At 43.5% G+C, this 20,923-nt stretch overlaps 1 protein-coding gene across 1 annotated transcript in view; it reads right to left on the bottom strand.

Moving 5' to 3' along the window:
* Positions 1–485: 485 nt before the first annotated feature.
* The window catches only part of LOC112974916 (transmembrane protease serine 11E-like), a 37,595-nt gene continuing 17,157 nt past the window's right edge, over positions 486–20,923 (bottom strand). The window contains exons 4-10 of the mRNA XM_026084392.1: positions 19,511–19,578; positions 15,465–15,628; positions 7,013–7,051; positions 4,182–4,377; positions 3,133–3,392; positions 2,212–2,354; positions 486–647 (exon numbers count right to left, since the gene is read on the bottom strand). Of these exons, the coding sequence (XP_025940177.1) occupies positions 486–647; positions 2,212–2,354; positions 3,133–3,392; positions 4,182–4,377; positions 7,013–7,051; positions 15,465–15,628; positions 19,511–19,578 (1,032 nt within the window). The remainder of the gene's footprint in view (positions 648–2,211; positions 2,355–3,132; positions 3,393–4,181; positions 4,378–7,012; positions 7,052–15,464; positions 15,629–19,510; positions 19,579–20,923) is intronic.

Below are 20,923 nucleotides of genomic sequence, written 5' to 3'. Positions count from 1 at the left end.
GCTGGTGGAATGTGCCCAGGGTCTTGGCTGCAGTTTGTGTGGATGATGGCCTCTAACAAGAATGATAATCAAGGGTTCACTTGGCTAGAAACAAAATCGTGACAACAGTTGCTTCACTGGAGGAAGAAGGTTTGGCTTCCACTAGGCCTAAGGAGTCTGGACATCTTCAGACCTCAGCCATGGCTGAAGAGATTTTTTTTTTTCCTGGATAGTGGTTGTACTTATAAAGCAGGTAGATTACTAGCTTTTAAATATTTGATGTCTGATGCCACCCGTTCATCATTTCCGATAACTGAGAATATTTCAAAGCTCAGAGATGAGGCAGGTAATCCGATGTTTCGTATAAATTCACAAGGGATTGGGATGTCTGACAGCGAAGTTAGCACTTGCTGTGGACAAAGGCTACTTTGACCAAAACTACATAGGAACTTATATATATATTAAAAAAATAGCCTATGTAGTTAAATCCATTTTTGACTTTGGAATCAGATGCCAGTTTTTGAGGTAATCCAGTTACGGAAGAAAGTCACTCGCGTGTAAACTCCAGGTTTATTTGGTTTGGCACATTCATCTCCCCAGCTCACTATTCCCACGAGGTACCACATCAGTCTAGAATCTGGAGTAACCAGTGGTCCCCCAGAGTCCCCCTACAGAATGAGGAGGAAAAAAAGGTTTTCATTAATCAGAAGGTAAAATATAATTCTCTCCACAGGCAAGAGGCTGTGTCCCATAAGAGACAAAAGCAAGCAGTATTTCAAGAGCTGCCATTCGTGTAGAATCCAGGCTGTTTCTGAAATCTGAGTCAGAAGTCAGTGGCCATTTCCTATTTGCCGTGGAGTCTCCTGACCTGTCCCTGTGGTTTTACAATAGCATTTCTCAATTAAAAAAAAAACATACCTTCCCTTCTGTTTTGTGAAACATTGCTCCACACCTGCCTCTTCCTCCTCCTCATACAAATTAAAGAAGAAAAACACAAATATATACAGCAATCTAAGCCAGTGGGAAACCTTTTTTTTTAGGGGGTGGAAGGGAAATGGCAGGAGTGAATCTCCTGGACAGGTTCTGCAAAGAGTTTTGCTTTGGACATGAATCTGTGGGACTGAGATTCTGAAAAGGATCTGTTTCAGTGAGCATTTATGAATACATTCTTTACAACTGAATATTAACAGAAATTACCTTTTTAAAATTATTGTTAGGAAATAATTTTTGTTTGAAAATATGCATTTCCTTGTAACATTTGCAAATCTGCATCACACAAATATCCTTACCATTCAATTTACACCTAGCTGTCCTATAATTATCTTTATTCATTGTTCCAGGCAGTTTTGCTTGTGCTGAAGTGGGTTTGTTTCCAAAGATCATCTCGTAGCAGAGATCTCTATTATGAGATGATCAATCCAGAATTTTATTTCAATGCATGGTTGTACATTTTTGCTAGCATCTCAATTGCTACATTCTTAAACTTCTTCCCTCCCAGCTGGATACTGTCTGGTCTTGGCTACTTGAAACATTTAACTTTTTTCTCACATTTAATATTTCAGCATTTAGTATCTCTGATGATGTCATGCTACTTTGAAGAAGGGAGGTCAGGGACTGGTCAGGTTCAAACCTGACAAAGGTATGATGCAAAGTAATTAATTTCATCTGGGCCAGCTCACAACTTCAGTAATCACCTCTATACACATTTTGTTTTTAAGTAGTTGTCATGATCAGCCCCTGCAGAATAATTTGCTGAGATGAAGGCACATACACGCTGGCAGAGCAGCCTCCAGTAAAAAAAGGAAAAGCTGCTAGGGGAAAACTGTGCAGTATACAAGGGGCTGGTGTGGCATGGAAGCAGGGAATGAAGAGTGAAGCATCAATACGGAGTATCTGGTTATACTTGTGGAAACAAATTGTTAGTTGGATTTCCCACAAGGTATTATGAGAAGTAAATGGGCTTGTATCAGCTATTTGGAGTTGCAAAATGAGAATTTCATTTCATGCCGTGAAAATTTTAAATTCTGATTATTATACTTAGTAATTTAACTCTCTTTCTATGGGTTTTATGTGCTTACTGATGTGTAATAAATGTTATTTCATTTCAGGTTGTAATTCCTGTTTAAACAGAGTCTACGCAAAGGATGAATACTATGTCAGTTAAGATTTGATGGACCAAATACCGAACCAGCATTAAAAGGATTTTCCTTTCCAATTTTCAGCTACAGTTACCTGACAAGCATCTACTCCTCCTTCCAAGTATCCAGCACACAGCATCCTGGGTGTTATGTCACCGTCATACACTTCTTTTCGGTTGCAAGTGTTTGAGTCTATAAGTTTCACCGTTGCTTCCTGAAGAACATTAGGAGTTGGACCTGAGGAGAAAGAATGGTTTGGGTATTTATCAATATAATTATTTTGCAATAATTAAGATACACAAAGAGTGTTTAACATTCTCTTACGGATGATTAGCTTGACTCAGCTTAACACAGAGGTTTTGCTTGTTGCTGTGTGTAGGTTAGCCTCTCACTGAAAAGGTACATGCTCATCTTCTCACTTAGGAATTGTACCACTAAGATGGCACCAACAATCACATGGATGCACACAGTGCCTGAAGTGTAACACCACATATTTTGTAGAGGTTTATATAGTATCATGGGACACAAATTACCTAGTGATTTGGACAGATGACTCGAGATCTTGGTTCCATAGCTAAATCTACTCCCGGCTTGGCCTGGTAAGAGTAGGAGCTTTGGCAAGCTGCCATCTGCATCTCACTGTGCATGTTTTCTTGAAACCCCAGAGAATTATCTGTAGCTCCTGGCTAGGACTGGGAGGACGTTTTCTTAGGCACTACATAAACACGTGCATGGCTAGACTACCCATCTCAAGAATTTACATTATGAAGTGGAAAAGCTGGAAAAAGTCGACAGTCTTCTTCCTATTTCCTGCTTTATTGTTGTAGCTCTGTCTTTTTCCAGTCTTATTTTAGAGGAAGAAACTGCTGCTCATGATTAAACAAACTATTACTTATACACCAAGAATTAGCCTCATTGCCTCATTGCCATGGCTACACATGTGGTATCAAATCAGCAGTAGATTAGAGCCATTGTTCATGTAATGTCTTGGTTGCCTGCTAGACTTGGGACTCACCGTCATTGGTAAGTGCTCCCCAGCCTGTGATGACAGCATAAATATTATATGGAAAAGTCTGAGATGGCTCGGGCAGACAAACACGGTGTACGTTACTTGTAAACTCAACTTGTTTAGAGAGCTTCACAAGTGCAATGTCATAATCATGTTCTGGGTAGCGGTACTTTTCATGAATAATAATAGTCTTGACTGATCGCTTCATGCTTGGTGGCTTCAAAAGAGCTCCAAAAGTAGCAGTCCACTTGTGAGGGTGACTCATTCTGAAATAGTTAAAAAGTGCTGTAAATATTTAGCTGTAAAATAACATGTAAATATAAATATTCAGGTCTTTAAATTTGATCAAGTTCCTTCATCTTAAAACTCCTTTGACCCTGCTCCTTACTCTATTCTTAAGGCGTATGCCACTTTCCATAACATGGTGCTGCCTTCCCTCCTCAACCACAGTCTTATATTCCCTCCCTTCCCTGGCCTCTGATCTAGCCAACATGCAGCTACATGGTGTATCAGACCAAGCGCTCTTCTGCTAGAAGACTCATCTCCTTTATTCTTTTTGCATGTTAATATATCTGTCCAACCAGCTGTTTGATCTTAAGTGCCCTGCAGCTTCATGGCTGTCAGATTTGGAAGAAGAAATTGCTGGGAATACCTGGCTGAATGGAGGGGTGGAAGTGTGGGGCTATCGCTTCAGATAGCAGCTTGCAGCTGCAGCATCCTCATCGTAACACGAAGATATGCCTTTGGAATCTCTTTGCATAATGGGAAACGAGCCCTATGCCATTTCAGCCACATTACCTTTTAAGCTTTTTTTGCCAAATATGCCAAATGACTATTTATTTCCACCTGTATCGTTGTCAGTTCTGCTCAGAAGGAGTCAGTCTTTAATACCTCATTGAAACATGAAAGTGATAGGCCCACCCAACCCTGACTTCTCCAAGGCAGAAGATTCTTCTGCTGGGAAGAGTCAGGGGGGTGGTGCAGATTTGGAAAGCAATACAACCTGATGCGTGTGGAGCATGTTGTGCTGCAGTCTCTCTAAGCTGGAAACTTACTCTCTGAAGCAGTGAGCTGCAGATACAAGCCATGTGTTACTGATGAGTGTTGCGCCACAGCGGTGGATGTTGTTGTACTGTAAACTAGCCTGCCATGGCCAGTCCCCCGTCTCTGCAGAAGACAATCCGCCGACTATTCGCAATGACGACAATTTTGCTGTTGACTTGACTGATCTATTCTGCCGTAAGCCACAGACTGTTGGAAAGGAGAAAGAGTACATTAGTTATTCCTCCACTTAGTAAACATGCCTACCAAGGGCTGCAGGTACTGTAGAAAATATATGTAAAATCACATGCCACCCAGGTTCTCTAATGGTATAACATCAATGAGAAAACATACCCTCCACCAGCCCCCCCAAGTCAGAGATCCTCATGCACAACTCATTTGGATAAAAGCCTGAATGAGGGAGCAACTATTACGGTAAGCCATGACGGTCAACCAATTTAGGCTTAGCTACACGAGCAGCCCAATTCAGGAATCAAAACCCTTCATCATACATCCAGGACAATCCCCAAATATAGGGATTGCCCACCTGAATGTCCTGGGTGATTCATCATTAGGATAAAACATGAGCAAAGGCAATCTCTGAGATGGGAATGCTCCAAGCCACGTGTTTTTACAGAGCATGCTTGCAGATCCCCTCAGCCAGGTGTCACTTGGAAGTAGGCAACTGTGTATTGCACAAACGGGAGATTTCAAGCCGTCCCTGAGAGCCACTTCAGGCAAAGAGCCTGTCACACTAAGCCAGTGGCAAATAAAGGCATGGATACCTCCAGCAAGTTGTGCATCCATGAGGAAAAGCGTTACCCTCCAAACCCCCAGAGGAATAAAAATATCTGTGGTTTCAGCCACTGAACAGACATGCAAGAGCAGCTGAAGCTCACAAGTAGGGGCAAAGTTGAGAAACTTCCGCCATCGATGGGACTGCTTCTGCTGTCTTCTCCCATCCAGCCAGCATCAGATCCATCTTACCTGGACCAAGACCCACTAGCCTTCATCCAGGCCCTGCTTTCAGCTAGACAGTAGGAAAGTTGACAGACAGCACTGTCCCAATCCATTGAAGAAGAGACAGAACTAAAAATCATTCGCATAGGGATAACACAGTCCAAACCATTGCGCTGTCCGTCTCCTGTGGCCAGCGACCCAGGGTGGGGCAGAGTAGAAATCTGTAATACCTCACTGGAGAGCTGCCAGTCCTGAGCCCCTTGAAGTCCTCAGCAGGGAAAGACTGGAGCCCTGCAGAGCGTAACCTCTGCCCTTTCCTGCTAGGATCTGCACAAGGTGATGTTAACAGCACCTCATAGCGAAAAGCAGCAGCAAGAGCTGAGCAGATTGAGAGCTGTTCATAAATTTGAAGAAAAAAAAATCATACAGCACTGAGAAGTTCCTGTGCAGCCTCTGCCCAGTACTGAGATTTAAAACTATGCTGAAGGAAAGCAGTGGAATCTAAGGATACAGTTGCTTGTCCAAAACTTGCTATGTAAAAGGAAAATGGGAGAATATGCCATAATTCACAAGACTGCCTGCATGAGCATGTTTCCTTCCTGCAAACTATGGGTGATTGTCAATAACTGGTCCTAGGGCTGCATAATCCTTTTGACCACTGGAGTGGTCAATGTTCGAAACTGAGGGAAAGACTCCTGGGTCCCTCAGTGCCCCAAAAAGCCAGCACCCAAAACCGGCCCCCAAAGCGACTTCCTTTAATCTGCCATGACTTGACAGCTTGCAGTTAAGGAAGTCCAGAGCTGCAAGCAACCCACCTGTAAGTAAAGTTGGCTTTTTAGGACTATTAGATCTGCACACAAGCTGACCTCCTTCCCTAAAGGCTCAAAAACATCTTTACAAGCTACCTCAACTGCACTCCTTCAGTAATGCCTTGAGAAGACTGGCAGTTCATATCACCTTATATTTCCGTAATAATTACTCATACACACTACGCACAAAAGAAAATGACAAGTTCCCAGTTTTTAGTAGCACACTGAAAGCCATTCTTCCAAACTGCTCTGCATATGCCCAATCCTACCAACTTTCAGGGCATTTAGCCTCTGCAGGCTGCATTTGAGGACAACTGGGCTGCCAGTCTTAATGTACAGAGATTAAATGTTACGCTACAGTGTCCAAGACACGCACGGATGAACCAGCCTGCACCACTGCTGCACAGTTTCAATACTTCACACCAGGGAGACGGATTAGGCATCAGCCCTGTGAAGGCAGGATTAGACTTGACTAAGTGCTCTATTTAAGTCCATGCTTTAAGCTATTTTTAAAAGTGATTGCTTCTAACTATAACTTGCTGAAATAGAAAATGCACTTAAATTCCTGATAGGGGCCTGCCTACCGTGAGCATGCTATTTATAGTGCAGCCTAGTGTTAAAGCAGTCAACCAGCCCAAGCAAAGTCCCTTTTATTTATTAGAAATCCTCAGCGCTCACTCAGTTTTCCTACATACGCTTAGGAGGTGTTTGAAATGCCTTTGTTTTCTTGTGGAAACATGGTCAAGGCTCTGCGCGTGCAAAGGCAGACACCACTAGGTGGACAACCTCCAAGGGAGCTCTGGGATGGGCGCAGACCGTCTGAGAAGGGATCTTCACCCCTAGCAATGCTATTTCCGAGCTGGAGCTGGATGCCTCCATAAGGAGCCCAGGAGGCACCGACACCAGGCTTCGGCATGCCCAAGCAGGGCTTGCAAGTGTACCACGCATCTGCATGAAGTGCGAGGTCACATTCATTAGCCAGGAGGAAGAGAAAAGGGCCAGGAAAAAAGCTCAGAGACTCTTAATGCTAATTAAAGCAACGGGAGAACTGCCAGGCTTAAACAACTGCCACTTACTGTCGTTGAAGAGGGCTTCTGCTCTTTTCTTCTCCATATCTGAAACAAAGAAAGAGGCGGGTGAGGCCAGGACACACGGACAAGGCTTCTCAGTGCCTGGTCATCCCACCTTTCAGCTTTTGAGCAGGGGCGCAGCAGGAGGCAGGGCAGAGGCTGATACAGATGCTCCTGCAGCTCCTACGCACTCACGCTCTTGCATTTGCTATCATGCACCTCTCTGTGGTGCGATCTGCTGTTTCCCAACTGGCCAGCATCCTCCAACAACCGGCACCCAGGGAACATGGCCAGAACAAGCCCTCTACTCCTTAAGATCTGCAATTTTGCCAGGGAAAAATTTTTGTGGTGGAAAATTTTGAAGCTCCTTATTGCACACAAGCAACCAGCCATGTTTTACACCAGGCTCAGAGGACACTTGGTGCCCACTGGTGCAGCCTTCCAGGTCAGAAGTCACCGACTTTGCTGGAATGAATGCCCATTTACAACAGCAGCGGCTGTCTCTCCTTCTCCTACCTTACTGAGGAGCAGGGTGCCTGACTCACTATGAATCCTAAAAGAGATAGCTAAGAGCAATTTATTGCATGCCATAGCAATAATTCCCCCCTTTAACATGCACATGTGTGTTCATGGACAATACCATACACTTCCACTGACAATAAGGAGCACCAGCTCAAGATACTGGTCTGTCCCTTTCTTGCATAATGTTATTTTTACTAGAGCCACCCTTCTAGATGCCAGCAGTCAAGAAGAGATATCACACGATCAGTGTAATTTTTAAATTGTCCAGTAATTCCTGTACAGTGCCTCTGGCTTCCTGTTTCGTGGCTGGATAAGCCTTTCTTAGCAGATCCCTGGGCTTACCCACTTTCTTCATTTCTACTTTCTTGTTGCAGCTACCCAGAATAATCCTGGTTTTGATCCCAAACCACCCCAAATTAGTAGGAGCCATTTTTTTGAATGCAAAGGGCTCCGAATCATGCTTGCTGTGGCTGTATTACTCGTGTTTTGCTTGGGGGCTTGACACTCCTTTCGGTATGCAGGGTGAATGGCAGGTTTGCAATCCGCCATTGCTAGACATGTACTCATTCATTTCCTAATATCACTTTAAGCAGATTACGATAAAAAAAGGAGGCAAACAGAAGTCCAGGGCATGTACAGCTTGCAGGGAATGTTACAGAGGCAAGGCAGCACGAGGGCAGCATGGGCATGCTGCTTGCTACTTCATTTTGGAAGAACGGGAGATGGGTTGTTAATTGAAAATATATATAGTGATTCAAGCTTATTCACTAGAAACAGGAACTGTTGACATAATAAAGACAGATGAGGTTTACAGGCAGCCAAGCAAAAACTCGTGAGCTTCGCCTCCAGTAAAAGTGCTCGCTTGTACTTTCTCAACACCTGTGAAACAGGAAGGAGAAAACCCTACCGCAGGCTTCAGGAATGTGGGTAATATTCCGTGAATTTCCACAGATAATGTGGGTGCTTGTTGCCAAGATGCCCTAGGTCGACATGCAATAATATCGGATAGTAAAAGCTAGGCCAGCAGAAGGATTCAGCACAGCTGTAAACATTAGTGCTTGGTAAGCCACAAAGTGCAAAAAAACGGGTGCTGAGCTCTGCTAAGTTTTGGCAGCTTCACCTATATGTTTATATTAGCAAGAAGAGCTTTGAAAAATCTGGCCCTGGCTGTTTATTTCAGATATAATAAGCATCCAGGATCTGCTAGAAATTCAAACTACATTGAGAACTAACTCAGTATTTGGGTTGTTCTAATATTGCGTAGCTGGAAACCGGTAAGAAACCAATCAATGCAATCAACAACGAGCGCGCACCTTTGGCCTTCAAGTGCAATATCGATAACAATATTTTTTCAGCTCCTCTCTGGGTGGAGAGACCTTTACCTCATAATGCCTAATTATAAAGCCTGCAGTCAATTATCAACACTTATATGGCATTGCAAAACTAATCAAGAAGACAAAAGAAGCGAGCAGCCTGTTCAAGCGCAGTGCCAGAAGCAATTCAATCGGCATGTTCTCACCGCGCTGCCTCTTGCCGTGAGTCACCCAGCTGGGCTGCGAGGCATCTCTCTGCAGCTCTATTTGCCATCTTGCCAGCCACCTCGAAAAATGTACAAACCCCACGTGGGCCAAATTCTGCCGCTCTGAGATATATCCACCGTCTCCAGGTGGACCGTCTTACACATCTTCAGAGAAAGAGCTTTTCCAGACACACACATGGCAGATCTTAAAAAGAATGCCTGTACAACTCTGGTTTATTTTATATTTCTATTTCTATTATTTTCATATGTTTTATTTTCATGTTGCAAGCCTTGCCTTGAAGCAATCACTTCTAAGGCATGAGAGGCAATTTCGCTGCCCTGCTCATTTGCTAGTTGTCCTAGTTGTTTGCACTACCAAGAAAAAGCATCAATTAGTCACAATTAAAATGTCATATCTTGTCCCAGCCACACAGAGCTGCAAATACAGTTGTTTGTGCTGCATTTAGGAAAAGAGTGTTCGGGCTTCTACCGTAAACAAGAACGAGTTTAACCTGAATGTGCGTTGCCTATCCGTAAAAGGGAACTGGCTATTAAGTTAAAGCTTGCCTAAGTTAGGAGAGAACAACTATTTAAATTAAAAACCACAAAAGTCTGTTGAACTGTGGCTTAGGTATTCCATCTTTCAGAAGAGGGATTCATTCTCCAGCAGCACAATCAATTTTGTTAATACAGTTACTTTGCACATTTAATAAACTAAATGACCTTAAGACACACTTCTTAAATCATTGTTCTCCACTGCCTATGAATGAGAAGAGTGACTCGTACAGTTACTATTTAAGATACAGTTGATATCTTCTTTTTTTACTCCTGAATACGTAGGCTTGAGCAAACATGGAAAGAAAAGGGGAGTACGCAAGAGCAGGAAAGCATCTTTATCTCGCTAATTGTTTATATGCAATACCCAGGAAAGGCCAGGATTTCTAAGGGATTCAGTGCCCAAATCCCATGGATCTATTCAGGGACTGTCTGTTTGAAAGTAGCCACCAACTGCAGCGGGAATGCAACCACTCCTCTCTAAAGGATTCACAGATACCTACAGAAAAATGTGCTCACGTTGTAGTGTCTCCAGATAACATCTAGATCACAGCACTGGAAGAGTTAATCTAGTGTCCATTGCCACATTTCATTTTAGTCACAGACACCACTGCTTATATAAAAAGGAAAAGAATCGGCAGAACTCAAATTGCCAGAAATGGAGCAGGCATTATATTCAAATAATTCAAGTGAGAGAAGCAAATGCATTTTTAGGGGACGTTATGCATTTCAGTGCAGAAAGGGCCAGTGATGGCTGCGAAATTAAAGACGAGAAAGCTGTTTGAAAAATCTGACATGGCTTTGCCCAGACAATTGCATCATTTTTCACATAAGCTAATTCCCACAAAAAAGCTTTATTTTCTTTAAAGGATCCCACCTGTTGTTTTCTATATGCCATAATGGCACTGCTAGTTTCAAAGGCAAACGGAGTGGTCCATGCTTAATTATATCAAATTCCCACATCTTGTGCAAGTTGTTTTCTCCCACAGAAGCAAGGTAGAGATTATCTTAAATAGGGTGCGGAAGGAAGAGTGGATTGTAAATGTAAAAACTTAAAAAGAAAAATATGTGCTTTAGTAACACCACTAATACCGAAACCACCTTTTTTCTTCTGGATGTGCATTTGAAGCAAAGTTATTACAGAATCACAGAATGGTTGARGTTGGAAGGGACCTCTGGAGATCATCTAGTCCAACCCCCCTGCTCAAGCAGGGTCACCTAGAGCATGTTGCACAGGATCGCATCCAGGCGGGTTTTGAATATCTCCAGAGAAGGAGACTCCACAACCTCTCTGGGCAACCTGTTCCAGTGTTCCGTCACCCTCACAGTGAAGAAGTTTTTCCTCATGTTCAGATGGAACTTCCTGTGTTTCAGTTTGTGCCCGTTGCCTCTTGTCCTGTTGTTGGGCACCACTGAAAAGAGTCTGGCCCCATCCTCTTGACACCCTTCCTTAAGATACTTGTACACATTAATAAGATCTCCTCTCAGCCTTCTAACTGCATCCTTCTTCTTAGAACTGCATCCTTATTTCTTTCTTTCAAATAAGAGTTTTGTCACATGCGACAGGCAGTAGCGTGAAACACCTCCCCACCAACTTCCTGCTACTCTCCCCACTCTTGGAAGAGGAATTGCCTCCCTGGAGTGAAACGCCCTTGTGGAAGCAGCAAAATGAGGTTTAGGCGTGGGTGATGCAATTGTCATTCCTTGAGCGGGGGAGAGTGACTTGGTGGAGACAAGACAAAGGCTTTGCACCTCTAATTGTCCCTGTCACCCTGCCCTTCCCTCACTACTCGTGTCCACAGGAGCTGTCCTCATATCACCGGCTTTTTCCCCCGCCAACTATGTCTTAATTTCCTGTTCAGGAGAGCAGTCCTTGTCTTTAGCTCAAGTTTGTCAGTCCAGACAGAAGAGCGAATGAATTGTCAGTATATTTACAGGTGTCTCACTTGAGAAAACGAATATGTTGTCAGACACCCACCGAAGAAGTTAGTATGGCATCAAAGAGTGGGAATGTCAGATCTCCGCTGTATTTCCCAAGGTGCAGGTGCATGTCCTGCTTCACTGTGATGGTGTTTGAACACTGGAGCAGGTTGCCCAGAGAGGTTGTGGAGTTTCCATCCTTGGAGATATTCAAAATCCAACTGGACGCAGTCTTGGGCAACCTGTTCTAGATGACCCTGCTTGAGCAGGGGGTTGGACCAAGCGATCTCCAGAGGTGCCTTCCAACCACCAACTTTTCTGTGATTCACTGCCCAAGGTTACTGTTACAGCTTGCACAGCACAAAAAGCACAGCCCTGCCACATACACTGTTTGACCTACAACCTGATGAAATGTTCCTCACTAATCCAGGTCGGACACTCGTCTGCATGCCTCCCAGGGAAGACTTGATATAGGGAAGTGAGAACCTGTCCCCTAGATTCTTTACTTTGTATTTGTCTTTGAAAGTCCTGGATGCCAGATAAACAGAAATAATAACAGTTGACTTGTTGATCAACACCAGTTCATGACTCATTGTTCATGGTCAAAACCCTTGGCGGTGCGACAGACAGGAATACTTCCTACTCACTTCAAACAGTGCCAGTGACCTTGCAGCCAGTTTCTTTCTGACATCAAGAGCATGCTCCCAGATGCACGTTTTGAGAGACTTTCAACCTACACAAGAAGGGGAAATAGGCTGGCAGCTGCTCCATGCTCTGCCAAATAGGGCTCCAGGCTGTGAGCTGGCTCCATCTCTAACCAGAAAACCCTGGGGAAGAAACTTAGCTTTGCAGGAGATCTCTTTGGTGCCAGAACTACGCAGAGGACAAACTGGGACACATTCTTCTTTCCATGCCAGTGGAAGAGCGGGCCTTAACTTGGGTGTTACTAAGTCACCTCTGACTTTGACATCTCACTCTGCTGGTACCTGCTTTGTTGTTTGGAGAAGAGAGGATTTAAATTTGCTTGATTTTCCACTAAAGATATTTGGGCTTCCGGTGGGATTTGTATGCAAATGCAAAGACCTCTCTCACCTCCTTTATTTACTTATTTATTTTTAAGCCAAAGCTATATTGGATGCCTAGAGATGTCTCTGTCTTTTGCTGTGCGACTGTGAAGTATAGGTAGATAGGAAAGCAGGGACTTCAGTTACAACAACAACACGTCTGAAGATACCAAGATACCGATGTATTTTGCAGCCCTGTGTAAATAACATCTACTGACTAGTGATGATATCAAAAGTAGTATTTCTTTTTTGTTGTTTTTTTTTCTTTTAGCTTTTCACATTTCCGATTTTTTCACACCTGTGCCATCCATTTCTCTCTCTTTTTGAACACAAAAGAGCTAATTGTCAGTTTAGAGTTTATGCCCTCAAAGCTCTTCATTTCCAATCCCCAGGAATGAAGAGGCAAAGCAAGTTTTATCCCTGGGCCAGCAAATTTCTTAGTTTTGCACAGCTGCCCTGGACAGCAGCTGAAGATCCTGAGCATTGCACCTGACTTTCAGGCAGCTGGTTGCGGCTGCTCCCCAAAGCAAACAGTCTTGAGTGCCATGCAAGTTGAGACACGGTGTTGACCAAGACGATTAGATGCTGGGAGGAAGACTTACTTGTTCTCCTTATCAGACCCTCCTAGCACACCATGTAAATCAGCGCCTGACCTGGATTTGCTCAGCTGGTTAGCTGCACTTGCCTATATCACGGTCCCCAAATTAGAATATTTTGATCAGACGATTACAATGAACAGGTTAATGATTTTTTTAAGAAGCCATTATGAAAACATTCTGGGATTGCCTCTAGATAAAAAAGGACTCCAGCTGGCAAAACTATCCAAGCTACTATGAAGCAAAAGGCACAAAGGTGCAGCAGAGCATGGAAAGAATCTTGGGCTTCTCAGATTTCCTTGGCTTTAATATTAGAGTTGGACAGGACACTTTATGCTGTGGACTATTCTGGAAGAGAGAGAAGTTGGAAATACAAAACCTAGATCCCTCTCTGGACTTCCAGGATCTGCTCCCAGGCAGGGGGAGGAAGGACTAACTTTGCAAGTCAAGAGCTGCATCTCCTCAGAAAGCCCAGGAGTGCTCTCCTCCATGCAGTTCACTTGAGTCAACCTGCTATTCTTAAATGGCACCACAAATCAGAGCTTGCCTAAGCCTCATAGCACTGTTGAAATCCTATTACCAAAGAAAGACCCAAATAGAGCCATTTATCATTGTCTCCTAGAAATAACAAAGTCTTGTTTATGTTTGTATCATGCCTAACAATTGCACAACATCAGTCTTATAGTGAGTAGCAGACCTATGCAGTCATCCATGTTTTACAGCAAGGCTGGGAGAGCCAAGAAAAGCAACACTAAGTTTATCACACAACTTAATCGAAGTGACACGGAGATGCCATCTTTTATTGAAACTGCGTATTTAATGAAAACATTGTGATTCAATTAAATCAGCTAATTTTCTAAATAGCAACTAATGATTTACAGTAATATCCCTGAGTGCAGTTCAAGGTCAACTAAAAGAAGAGTTTTGAATCACTTCCCTCATTTACCAGACTGAATATAAGCAGCTAATTAGATAACTCTATGAGAAGATCACAGTCATTTTCTCATAAGCATTTTTGTACTCCATCCAACTTTATCCTTTATACAAGGCACCAGATGAAACTAAAGCTTCAAAATTCACTGAATCATGACCCGGGCTTCTTTTAAATTCTTTCGATCTCTCTCTCTTTTGATGGGAACACACTATTTCCATATGGAAGGAACTAGATGTGCACTTCGAGCCAACAACTGCTGAACAAGAACCACTGGACTATGCACGACACTGCAGGGAAGAGGCGCTTCTTCACCCAGAGGGATGTCACCTATCACCCTGAGCCATCCCAGGGATGGGGACAAGTTGGCCCATCAAGAAACAATGGGCACGTGACAGCTCGCACTYGAGTTTCGCTGCATTGCCGCAATGCAACTTCTCCATTTCAAGTGCCAAGGGCCAGGACAAGGGGTTGCTCCCAGTCATTTCTGAGTGGGAGGAAGCCTGGCTCTGTCCAGCATGGAAGCTGACCCACCGTTCTTGCTCTTGCAGCACAACTGTCTGGCCTGCTGGTGTCTCCGGTGGTTTCAGTAGTCTAGTGATAGCAGCAAGCAGGACGTCCACGATACCAAATGGAGCAAGTATCTACCCCTTCCTTCTCACTAGCAACTCATCCTGGAGAAGTCTGACTCCCAGAAGAAATGGCAACCGAATGTAACTGAAGCTGAGCCACGYGCAAAGACCAGAGTCCAGCCCTGCCCAAAAATTATCTAAGAGATCAGAAATGCCAAAGAGGAAGGAAATGGGCTAGATCCTCATCTGAGAAAGTCACATTGATAAGAACGTTCTCCCTTTCTTCCCCTTTTGCTAAACAAAATTGGGGAATTTGCAAGGAATCTCGATCCTCCCACTAAAAATTATTTTTTCAATGAATTTGCTGTTTCCCCCACCAAAGAGCTCATCCAAGCATCGTTCCTACCCTTTCAGGCTCCTCAGAAAAGCAAAGACCTAGGGAAAACACAGAGCATGTTCATCTGTGCCACCACATACTGAAGCACTGCGATGAGGCTTCTGCTCTCTCTCCTGATAGGAATATAAGCTTGGCCCTGCGGTCTGGAGGAGGGGACGAGCCTGTACAGAGAGGCCACAAAGCAACTGCTCCTGTTAATCCTTATTTAAAGTGTATTTAAGAGGCTCAAGCGAGGTTTACACATTTCCACGGATTTTGTTCCAACTCAAGGAGCAGGAATGACTGCCCCCTCAGACTCAGTAACAGCCCCTGTCAGAAGGGAAAAAACAAAATCCGGTCCCATTAATCAGAAAAAGCTTTAAGGGAGATATAATATACTTACCTGAGACAATAGAAGATTTGACATTTATTCGCAGGGGGCCAGTGTACTTTTTCAGACCCCTCCGTAATATCCATTCAACTCTTTCTCGCAGTGCTTCTCTGCAGTCCGTGGAGGAGAACCAGAATGTGAGCAGAGCCTCTGCCACCACACCACCGGTATCGGGGCTATAAACCAACAAAAATGCATTTGGTTGCCTTCAGCTCATTTCTACATTTCTTGGTTTTATCTTAGCTCCTCCAACGATGGCAATTTAACATAAAGGATTAAATACATTTTCAAACATTTTGCAAAGAGAGAAGGCAGTGCTTAAAAAAAAAAAAAAAAATTCCAAGCAAGTCCTGAATGGTCAAATGCTTACATACTTAGGCTAGGAGAGGCGTGATGCTCTCTATGAATGATTGGCCAGACCAGTCCTGGAGTTTAAAAACCCATTGGTGATTACGTCCTTGGGACATAAGAACAGCAGGGAAGGAACTGATTTGATAGCAGTGGAAAGCTAGATATGCAGGAATTCAAAAACATCAGGCAGACGGTTAGTGGTGTCTAGACAGACCCCTGCAGGGCCCTGGACATGCACAGAAGAAAAATCTCCTAACATTGTCAAAAAGGTAGTCAAGGGAATAGCGAAAGGCTACACAATTCCACCACTGCAACCTTATGTGAAGTCAGGGTGTCCGCTTACATTTTTGGAGAATATGACTGATAACATCATGTTATGCAAAGACAAATGGAACTCAGCAGCACATTCACAGTCTACTTATCACAGTCCAGAAGATGGACAAAAAAGGTTTTTTTTAACAAATCTTACTGGGAAGTATGAGCAGGATCCATGCTGAGACACAGAGTTCCCCAGTTTGAAGTGGTTACTTGTGATGGTGTGCTCCTTTCCCCCCCCACTGATGTGCTCTCTCCCCCTCAACCTGACCTCCCTGTAAACAGCACATATGTAGGGGGCTAATTGAGCATGTGCCAACTAAGGCCCATCTAGTATGCAAATATGACTATGAGTCAATCATCTCCCCCCCCATAAATAGGGGGCAGCCCAGAGCCCACTGAGCTCTCCTGCACAGCAGCAGGCTGCACTGCAGAACCTCCCCTTGAGCAGGGCCGCCTCTCAAGGTTACTCCTCAAGGCTGAGAGAGATTCCTTACCCGTGACAGATCCTCGGTAAGTGATTAATAGCATGCTGAACTTTTGCGAACTTTGCAAAACTTTGCTGAGTTATATCTCTGACTAATTGTGCACATAATACCTTAGACATAAACCGTTGACCAAGTCTGGGACTAGGACTGGATCCAGCCGCACCTAGGCTCCTCTCTGAAGGAGTTTAGAAAGCAAGGGGGTCCAGTCTGAACCTCGTGACTCAACAGGAGGGTCTCCGTTGCGCACGCATCTGACCCTGTCCTTCATGCAGTAAATAACTGAGTGAACCTTACCAATTGAATCTCGTTAAATCGTTCTCATTCACGACTGAATTTTGTTAAGTTGCTGTCTTACTGCAATAAACGTAGTGCTGCTTCCCTCTTACGAGTGAAGTGAATCACTCCTTTCGCGACATTACTGCAAAGCCCACGTAAGATCAGAGGAAAGGAAAGAAAGAATCATATGAAGGTCTGAATGTACCCAATGGTAATACGTATTTCTTTCTAGACAGAGCATCAGATACCAGGCTCTGCAAGAGATTGAACGCTAGACTGCAAACACCAAAGCGTCTAATCTGGCATATTAAATCTTGCTCTATGCTTGTAGATGCCTCATGCCTGGTCATCACGCTGGCAAGGTTAGAGTGCATACTGAGAGTCTTCTCCTTTCCTTTGCCTCTTCTTTTCACCAGAGCCAAGAAGCAATGACACAACTCACAGCAGGTGGAAGCACAGTTATCTTACATTGCATACAGAGGGTGAGATAAAAGTGGGTCTTAAGCATCATTCAGACAGGAAAGGAAAAAGAAGTCTTCCAGTTTAATCTCAGTATCTGAGAAATTTGGAATAAAATAAAATAAAATAAAATAAATAGAAAGCAAGTAGCTTATACACCAGTCATGCAATCAGCCCATGATCTTGGGAAAGGACACGTATCAAAACAAGACAGATTTTCCTGCTGTCACCAGAGATGGGCAAGGAAGAGGCCTTGTGTTACTCGCACACCCAAGCTGTGCTGAGTGTCTCATGGCTGAGCAGAAAGACACATCCCTTGCCTCAAGGATCCCACAATTGAGACTGAGTAGCTATACGTGAACTTTGCAGCAGGCTGTTTTTTCCCCCGCAGTGCCAATTTCGGCATGATTGCCTCTCTATTTATTTTCCAGATATTATCTGCTCCAGCTGTGGGTGTTGCTCAGCATTTCTGAGGTGTTCCCTCACCTCTTCCCCCACTCCTCTTCCTGTGCTGTGCCACGCTGGAATTACTATACCAGCTCTTGCAAGCACACCACACCTCTGCAAACCCTCAGGTAAGTGCAGCCAGCCTTGAATCACTCACTGCACAGTGAAGGGCCAGAGCCAAAGGCACCTAGTCAAGGTATATTTTGTCTTAGGCAACTGTGGGCATTATTACCAATGCATTATTTATACTGAACCAAAATTATGCATTGCACTTTCCAAGCAAATTCATAACAATGACCCTGCTTGGAGGAGCTGGCAGTCTAAGCACTTAAAGCTTGTAGAAAGAGATATCATCTTGTATCAGGCCAAACGATGTATTTGGAAAAACGAACAAGCTCTGGCACAGACAAGCCTTACATCAAACATCACAGCAAGTACATCTGTCTGTCCTCCGGAATAACAATAATGAAAGATTTTACTTTTCCCTACAGGTTTGCCTCTCAGATCCACCTTGTCTACATTTGTATCACTCTAACAAGCATCTAAAAACATTTTTAAGGTTACGTTTAAGAATGACTTGCATGATTTGCCTTACTGGAGGTTAAGCTAAGATAGAGCAGGAGGAAAGGATTTTGTGAATTGCTGAAGAAGAAACACATTTACAGCAGTAAGATCTGCAGGCTGCTTTCAGTCTTGTAGGTTTAGTGGGTGATTATGAAAGCTAAGATGGGAAAAAATCCATCCTAGGTTCATGTATAAGGTAATGGGCTCTGAGCTGACCATTGCCACTCAGGAGCAAGACCTCAACAGTGGTCAAAAATGCAAATCAAGGAAGAGATTCAGAGCAGGGCAACAAGGTGGCAAGAACAGCTCCTGCAAGGAATGACTGAGCAGGCCAGGACTTTTGGCTGAGAAAAGAGAGGAGCTTGCAGGGTACGGGAGAGAAAAGAGATATGATTGGAGTGTCCAATACCATTAACTGTTGGGAGAGGAGAGATAGAGATCTTCACTGCCTCTTCCCAGTGCAAGAACTAGGGGCCATCGAACAAAGCAATGACCCGAAGGAGGTGTTTTTTTACGAGGAATTCCTTTCTAAAGGGTGGAGGTACAAGAAGTTCACGAGTCCAAGGGGAGATTGGACAAGTCCTTGTGAGAGAGCTCCACTGGGGGTTACTAACCAGACAAACCACAGCTACTTCAAGAAATCCCAAGCAGCAAATAGCTGGAGACAGGAAGAGTACATAGGAGCAAATATCATACACGTCTGGCTTGCTCCTACTATTCCCCAAGTGTCGGCTTTTACAGATGCAATATCAGACTAGAGGGTCCTTCATCTGAATCAGCACAGTGGTACTTGGGTCTTCGTCAACAAGCCCAGCACAGCAGTGAGCACTAAAAGTAAAATGCCATCCTCATTATAGTGAAGGAAATACAGGTTTGGAAATGCTTTTGTATTTTAAGATAGCTAAAGTTATATTTGCTTTATTAGCTAAAGCTTGCTGAAGATCTGAGCACAAATGCATATTCAATTTGGACTGTTTATCTTCTGCATCAAGACTCAGAGGAGGACATGGTTCAGAAGAAGATCACACTCAGTTGGGTATCATGCTCTGGCCATACACAAGACCAACCATACTAAGCCAGATCAGGTGGCTCTCCAGTTGGGCTTGGTGAGCATTTCATTGCATCTCAGCTGTGCGTGCTTATTATAATCTCACCTACCTCACTCTGACTAAGCGTGAGCGGATGTATTTTTTCCTTAAAATGGAATTGTGAAATGTCTTGTCCATCTGTTGAAAAAAGAAAAATGCAAGTTAACAACAGAAAAATAAAAGCAGGGTGGATGTCTGCTGGAATGGGCACTCAGAACATGGTATTTGGTTACAAACTCACGGATTACAGAGCAGAGAAACACCATCGCACCCAGTCTCAGAGGAACATTTGCCACAGATTTTCCCACATTTCTTTCCATTTGGCCTAAGGCACATCATAAAGATCTAACTTGTCTTTCTAAATATCCTATGAGTACATCAGTGTCCCGCTATACTACTGTCCCCTCCACTCCTACATGGTTTGCCACATGCTAGGGGACCTTTCAAGCAATTCCCATCAGAAACAGGGAAGTCCAGGCCTCATTTTATAAAACTTCAGGAATTAATCTGCAAATAGCCTCTTTGCTGGTGCCTGCTTAACCGCATCCTGCTTTAGACAAAATGCTGTCTTTCAAAATTGTGCGATCCATCTCAGAGACAACATCGCATAATTTAACATGGCATGAAATTCTGCCAGGAACAGTTCAGGATCACTGGAGGATTGAGAAACAGCAAAGTCACCAGGGCGTTATGCAGTTCCTTGTATCAGCAAGATCCAATAAATCAAGTGCATACATCCTGTAAACATCAAATGTATTACAGAAGAACCACTTAGAAATGCTTTACAAAAATTGTAAGATTTTGCAGTCTTTAGCCCTTAAAGACTGGTTCACTTAGAACCAAGTCTGTGGATTTTCAGCCTTTTAAGGGAAAAAGAAAAAAAAAAGAATGAATCCYGAATTTCTCGCATGTTGCATTCTTTCAGATAGAGAAACAGGCATGTAAGAATGAAAACTGTGGGTGATTGCTCCCAGAGAATAAAAAGCCCCTCTTTTCCAGCCTGTCTGTTATAACATTAGGCCTGACATTGCTGCATGGTAATACAAAACCAGAATAATATCAAGATGAAAAATGCACATTTTTCAGTGAATTTTAAGTTGAACAACATGCATTAGTGAAGAAAAAAGAAAAGTTCTTCATGGTCATGCATTTAGCTGATGTTTTATTTTGCTGTTACTGGCAGCTATCGGGAATTACTTGTGGATTTGGAACAATGGACAGAATTCAATGAAAAAAAATAAGGCAGGTGTATCAGCTGAGACAAGCTACTGCATACACACAATGCACTTTATCCTGCCACRCTGCAGGTTGCCAGCTGCTACCACCACAATTTATGAGGCATATGGTTAGATATCAGTCAAGTGCTTTGTTTCCTGTAATTTGGTAGCCGAGCTTTTCTTCCAAAAAGCTATCCTTGGTTATTGCCAGTATCGGCCCTGAGATACAATGTTGGGGTTTGTTTGTTTGTTTGTTTTTGATCTTT

Source organism: Apteryx rowi, unplaced genomic scaffold, assembly GCF_003343035.1.
Source record: "Apteryx rowi isolate R43461 unplaced genomic scaffold, aptRow1 scaffold_639, whole genome shotgun sequence".
Classification (NCBI taxonomy): Eukaryota; Metazoa; Chordata; class Aves; order Apterygiformes; family Apterygidae; genus Apteryx; species Apteryx rowi.
Note: the sequence above shows the minus strand (reverse complement) of the source record. Positions and strands in the feature narration are given on the sequence as shown.